The sequence below is a fragment of the Poecile atricapillus genome, chromosome 13 (assembly GCF_030490865.1).
Source record: "Poecile atricapillus isolate bPoeAtr1 chromosome 13, bPoeAtr1.hap1, whole genome shotgun sequence".
Lineage (NCBI taxonomy): Eukaryota > Metazoa > Chordata > Aves > Passeriformes > Paridae > Poecile > Poecile atricapillus.
Window position 1 is genome coordinate 17,920,038 of NC_081261.1, and position 6,828 is coordinate 17,926,865.

The window sequence follows — 6,828 nt, forward strand, 5'->3', positions numbered from 1 at the left end:
ATTTGGCCCTATCAGGGACCTCTCCATAATCTAAGACAGATGCAGTCCATGTAGGAGAACACGGCGAGGTTTATCAGGCAGGGAAGAGGCTGAGGCAGGACCACCCTCTGCTCTGCAGCACAGCCAGGGCAGCCCATGCTGGCATCTCCTGTGCTCTGCCTGCCCAGGCACTCGAGGTGGCTCAGGGACAGAAGAGATGGAAGCTCTTGCAAACCAGGGCAGGGCTCAGAACCTCAGATCCTACTGCTGAACTTAAACTGAAGCTGTCTCCAGCCTCCACCTGCTCTGGCAGAGGAGGCCCTCTGAGGTCCCATGTCCCCAGACTTGCTATCCTCAGGATCACTGGTGCTGCCAGAGCCAGCACAGCATGGGGCAATCCTCTCCAAGCCTGCAAGGTGCTTCTGGGGTTTCTCATCTGCTTGAAGAGCAGAGATTGACTCCAAAGCCAAACCCAAAAGCACTCTGGGCCATACAGAACGAAAAAGCACACGGAAGAGAAATTGTTCCTGGAAGTGTGAAAAGGTAAGGGAATAAACCGAAGAATGCTAAAGGGATGTGATAGAGGGAGAGCTCAGTAACCATCAGCGAAAGGGCATCCCTAAGAACAACCTGCATAAATAAATTAATGTCTCCAGGGTCTGTGAGGGTATCCAGTGTCCCTGCTTTGGAACTGCAGCAACCCCAGCGGCTTCCTAAGAGGCAAGAGAAGAAAAGAGGACAGGGGCATTGTTGTTGCAGGGGAAGGGACTGGTGAATGACCTGTCCTCCAGGCAGCCCTGTGAGGTCCAGGGCTGCTCCCAGGGCTGTGCTGCACCCACACTCCAGCAGTGCACCCCTCTGTACAGCATGTGTTAGTCCCTGTGCTCCTCGGTGAAAATGTCACACGATGGCAAAGCCCTGGAGCAGTCCAACTCATCCAGGGGTCTGAATCCTGCTCCTGGAAACTCCCAACCCTCCAACCTGTCTGTGGCCAGGGCTGGGGAACACCTCCCTGTGCTGCCACAACCTGCCCACAGCAGATGCTACACCTGCCCCATCACCCACTGGCGGCTGCAGGGTGGCCTTGGGGTCTGTGAAAAAGCTTTTGGCCAGAGCTGAGCCCCCAACAGAGAACTGAAGCAGCTCACACATCAACACACCACAGCCCTCACACACGAGGGGCCACCAGGACACACAGAGCACACCCAAACCAGGCTGCTGTGTCCCAGAATCCCCCCAGCCTCACACATGCTGGAGGGATTGCTACCTCTGCACGCAGAGCCACGGGCACCGGGCAGCAGCAGAGCAGAGTAATTGTAAGACCAGCACAGGGGACAAGCTGCAGATCACGGCTTGAACGCAGGGCAAAAGGCAGCCTTAGAATATAATCCACTTCAGGAGCTCTTAAATCTCTCCAATACAACACAGAGCCCTTTAAGCAAAACTAAACAACTTCCTTTAGACTAAATAAATATTAAACCTAAGTGATGCATTAATTTACTCCAGTTCACCAAAGGCTAACTTCTACCCAAACTGATCATTATTAAAGAAATCCTATAATCCCTCGCTCCCATTCAGGCTCAAAACATGTAATCCCATGAATAAATCCAGAAAAAAAGTGTAACAAAATGGGTAATAAAAACTTACAGCATTCACATCTTTTCATCTACCATTAATACTGTAAACACTCACTCGAAGGCCCTCGAGTACGACTAATCTAATGTTTTGGCTCCCCACAGCAATCGCCAAAGGAGCTCCGCTCTGTGTGTGACACCCAGCGAGCTCCACCGCCCCTCCAGCCGCAGCCAGGACACCTCCACAGAGCCCAGCGTGGCCATCCCACCTCACAGCCCCCAAAATGCTGCAAAATCAGCACGAAAGGGAGGCAAGTATGGTTTTAATAGCACCAGAGCACAGAGCTTTCTTCTTTTTTTCTTTCTTTTTTTTTTTTTTTTTTTTTTTTTTATTATTTTATTGCTTTGGAAGCCTGCAAGCTCCAACTGTATAAATGCCAATAACTTTGTTTTAAGGCTGCTGAAGTAAGAGATCAGATTTTAGCAAGTGCTTTCCAGGCAGCCAGCCAAACTTTTTCTGATTCACTAAAAGCACCGAAGGGAGGGGGAGAGGAAGGGGGCTGGAGGGCTGATTAACTTCAGTTACCGCACAAGCGCAAAAAACCCTCTCCCCGCAGCAAAGGGTTCCGGCGCTGCGAGCGCTGCGCAGCCTGTGATTCCTCGGGCTGGAAAAAACGCTCCGAGAAGCAGAGCAAACACCTTCCAACCGCAGGGTAATTTACAGCTGCGGATCCTCTCCTGCTGGGGAGGCTGCTCCACCAGGGGAGGCTCTGCTGGTGTCGGGTTCGAGCTGCAGTTTTTGGAGGGGATGAGGAGAAAAATGTGATGGGGGATTTTTTGGATGGGTGGGAGAGCAGGAGATGGGGCTGGTTCGGGTTTCAGCTTGGGCAGAGGGCTGGAGCCCTCTCCAAGGCTGCACTCGTCCAGGACCATCCCGTGCTCCGCCGGGGATCCGGAGAGGGTGAGCAGGTGCAATCCCGGCCAAAGCACAACTCAGGGCCAAGGGTGGCACAAGTGTCCCCGGGCCCCGGCGGGAGGGTGGCTGGAGGCAGCGGAGAAGCGGCACCTGCTCTGCCCGGCCCCGCAGGTGGGTGTGCTCCAGCCGCCCAGCTGAAAGCCCTGTGCTCCCCGTGGCCACGGGGACAGCTGCCATCCCCACCCCGCGGGCACCGGGGCTGCAGAGCCCCGCTCAGGGTGTTGCTCATTCCTGCCGAGGCAGGATCAAAGGCTGGAGCGGACTTGGACGGCGTTCTACTGAATAATGGGGAGGGAGCACGCAGCCTCTTTCTCTTGGCTAGGAAAACCTGTGTTTTTCAAAGCATCAGTTTTTGGGAGTGAGTTCCCGAAGAGGGGAAGAGGGAAAAAAAAAAATAGAAAAAGAGGCGGGGGTGGGGGGGGGGGGGGGCGGGAAGAAAGGGAAAAAAGGGCGAGCAGGAGAGCGCCTGCTCTTCCAAGGCAAGTGCATCAATCAACACACTGCAAGGAGAGTCCAGCACTCCCTCTCACATCATTAGCCAGGCAAATGCACTCCAGAGGATCCCGCTAGGGCAGGCTACCGGCGCACCGGCTGCACCCCTGCCCGCAGCGGCGGCCGAGCACAGCGGCACGGAACGGGAGCTGAGCGCAGGGGAAGCCCCGGTCCAGGGCAAATGACACTCCAGCATCTGGTGCGGGGCTCGGTTTAATACAGCGATAAAAACTAAAGGGAAACAAGTGAAAGCCCCAGCCAAAGCTGCCTGGCACTCGAGGTCAGCACGCCGCCTTTGTTTCTATTTTACAACCAAAAGCGAGAGAGAGGACAGAAAGGGCACGTACCTGTACCTGAAAGCACAGCAGCAGGAAATGTAAACATCTGGAGAGGAGAAAAAAAAAAAAAAAGCAACAAAAGATCAAATGATGCGGTAGAATTATTAAAGTTGGGTTTTTTCTTTTTTTTTTTTTTTCTTTGTTTTTGTTTGCAATCTTTTAAAGGGCTCAGAGCGATGCTCTGCTTATAGAAAGGCTCAGGTCCCCATTACCACCTAGGTGCAAGGAAAATGCAACCGGAGCCTCCAGAATAAAAGTTTAAAACAATTAAAAATATTTTTAAAAATTAAAAACAAACAAACAAACAAACAAAACAAAAAAAACCCTATTTAGAAATATGCCATAATCCTTACAGGCAAGTGCAGGCTGAGAGCAGTGAATACATCGCTGGGCGAGGAGCGGCTGGCCGGCGGCTGGTCGCTAGCGGAGCGCAGTCCCCCGCCGCCGCGCTGACATGGGAGCGATCCGGCCGGCGAGCTCCGATCCGCGCTGCTCCGCGCCGCTCCGCGCCGCCGGGAACTTGTGGTACCGCCCGCTCTGCCTCCGCCGAGTGACTCGTCAGGCATCAGCTCTCCTCTCCCCCTGTCTCTCCTCCTCCTCCTCCTCTCCCTCTCTCCGCCTTTGGGGGGATGAAGGTGCTTATTGTCAGTAACTTCCGATCATCAGCAAGTGCCCCCCCGCGTCCCCCCGGGCCGGGCCAGCCCCGCCGGGCGGATGGAGCCTCTCGGCGGCCGCCGCGCCCCGCTCGGGGCTCCGCTCGGCGCTCCGGGCGGGCGGCATAGCGCGGAGCGGAGCGGAGCGGAGCGGGGCGGGACCCGCCCGGGCGGGCCCGGCGCTGGCACCGCCTGCGCGGAGCGGGCACCGCCCGGCCCGAGCGCCTCTTACGAGTAGGTGAGGGACAGGCTCGGGCTCCCCGGAGCCCTCCCCGGCCCGACGGAGGGATGCGAGGGCCTCGGAGCCCCCGGGCCGGCTGCCCCTCGCCCCGGCGCGTGTGGCCGCGGTGCCCGGGCTCCGTGCGCCCTTCGCTCCGAGCGCCGGGAGCGCGTCCCGTGCCCGCCGAGCCCCGGACGGGGGCAGCGGCCCCGGGAGCCCCGGAGCGGCCCCTCCCGGGCCGGGACAGCCGCGGCCCGGTCCATGGGCCGGCACCGCTCCCGGCGGGGTCAGAGCGCCGGGCACCCGCGGCGCTCCCCGCTCCGCACGGCTCGCCTGCCCTCCAGCGGCCGCTCCGCCTCCCCGCAGCCCGGAGACAGCCCCGAGGCTTCCTCCGCCCCGGCTCTGGGGGGTTTTGGTTTTTTGGGGGGCTTGCTTTAGGTTAAGAAAAAAATTTCACACGCTGATAGCGCGTGGTAACTCTTTCCTCTTGTCTGAAAGCTCGTTTATAGCAGACAAGATGCCAGGAACCGTTAACCTCCACACGTAGCCGAACTCTCCAAAGAGCACCCAACGTCAGTTAACACCTTATTAAGTGAGAACATAACCATAGCTCAGAACTCTCGAGCTTTCCAAATTCTCCATTCGACTAACAGCGTGCACCAGCGCAGCGTGTTGAGCCCAGCTGCTCCCACCTCTGCAGGGACCGAGGTGCTTGCTCCCCCGGCACTGTCAGCCACAAACCAAGCAGCATCTTGAATCTGTGGAGTTCATCACTGGGGAGCCTTCAGGTATCAAGTCACAGGGTTTTCTGGCCCATAGTTTAAGGCCCAAGAGGCACAGAAAACATTAAGCTTTAAAACAGTGATCAAAGAAAGTCCTTATTATAAGGACTATAAAACCTCCAGCACTAACACTCCTGTGATGTATCTAACAGACTTCACACTTCTGGTCCTATGGATCTGCAAGCTTTAAAAAAACCCAAAACTCCAAGCTGCTGTCAACTGCCGGTGTCACCAGCCTCAGAGGCCCCATGCATCCCTGTCCTGGCAGTCCCACGGCACCTTGCCACAGCTGAAACCTGTTTTCACACATGGCCAAGAACATCAGAGCCACCATCCTGAGTCCTATGAGTTGAGCTCACCAAGATGCCTACACTGGGAACAATAGAGAATCTGGGGACTCATGAGATCACAGTATTCAGCCTAGACTTGAAAATATTCCATATATCTGTAGTCATCACCGATACCTCATTTCTTGGAAGCAGTTTGGGTGGCAGAAGCCCAGCCTGTGCCATGTTATGCTAGTGGGTGCTGCTCAGTTCCACAGGAAAGGGATCCACAGCACAGGGTCATGCCCAACATTTGCACATGCACCAGCTAAGCCCAGTATCTGCTGCCCAATGCACACAGGAGTTCTGCAAAGCCAGAGGCAGTAACTCCTCCAAAATCCTCACAGTCACCTGTGGACGTGAGCTTTGACTGCTCCTCAGGCTTTTCACCATGGCAGCCCCATCACCTGCCCCCAGAAAAGGCTCCTCAGACAGTGACCGATGGCTCTGCCCAACACCCGAGCTGGCCCAGGGCCGCTGCACCTGGCTGGAAGCAGAACAGCTAGAAAAGGCATTTGTGAAGCTGCTGCTAACATTTTTCATTTTAATTGCCCCAACAGCAGGTAAAATTACAGCAGCTACAGCAGAGCTGTGAGCCACGCATGGAAAAACTCATCCCAGGTGACGCTGGCCCAGACCATGCTGAGGAGCCACGTGCTGGCAGCACATCTGCCCCCACAGCCATGACCCAAAGGAGCTGGATCCACACAGGCCAGGAGGAGCTGGACACCTCAAACAGCAAGAGCTGCCAGGGCAACACCAGGGGTTGTTTTAAAGAGGGCACATGGGGACTTTCTTCTTTCAATTGTTTAATTTGTAATCACACGAGTTCTTTATTTAAATTCGATCTTTCCTTTGTGCCTCAGTAGTCTGGCAAAACCCCTTAATCTTTAATATCCAAATAGTTACCTGGAGAACAACACCAATATTGGGTGAATCTCAGACTACCTGTCTTGCACAACACAGATGGGCACAGAATAGAGGCAGCTCATATGTCTCTGAAAAAAATAGAAATATCATATAGCTGCATGCTGTTATGAAAATATGTGAGAGTGCATATATATATCTGATATTAAAAGCTCCACACCCAGACCTGCTGCTCCACTGCTGAAGGCTCCTGTGTGATCAGATTCCCAGCACAAATCCAGCCAGAGCAGCCGATGCCCACTGGAAAACCTTTGGGGCTGTTTATTTTTCTTCCAGCACGCTCAGGGTGTGAAGGCTGGCGCAGCACGTTCCTGAGAGCCTGATGTTCTCAACACTTCATAAAGCCAGACAGGGCCAGGTAGGAGCGTGCAGGACGCCCTGGGAGCTCCTGGGGTTACTGCCTTCCACTCACCCTTGCAAATGCCTGAATTAAGGCTGTGTCCCCGGTGGCTTATTGGATTAGTGACTGCCCTTCAGCAGCTCAAATCAAAGTCTGAGCAGCCTGACCTTTCCCTTGCAGGGCAGTGAAGGTGCCCCCGGTGAAATGAGCTTCCCTCGCCC

General features: G+C 55.2%; 1 protein-coding gene across 1 annotated transcript in view; it reads right to left on the bottom strand.

Annotated features, from left to right (window-relative positions):
* Positions 1-3,975, bottom strand: part of FGF18 (fibroblast growth factor 18) — a 65,124-nt gene extending 61,149 nt beyond the window's left edge. The window contains exons 1-2 of the mRNA XM_058849130.1: positions 3,713-3,975; positions 3,369-3,405 (exon numbers count right to left, since the gene is read on the bottom strand). Of these exons, the coding sequence (XP_058705113.1) occupies positions 3,369-3,405; positions 3,713-3,744 (69 nt within the window). The 5' untranslated portion in view covers positions 3,745-3,975. The remainder of the gene's footprint in view (positions 1-3,368; positions 3,406-3,712) is intronic.
* Between the last annotated feature and the right edge of the window lie 2,853 nt (positions 3,976-6,828).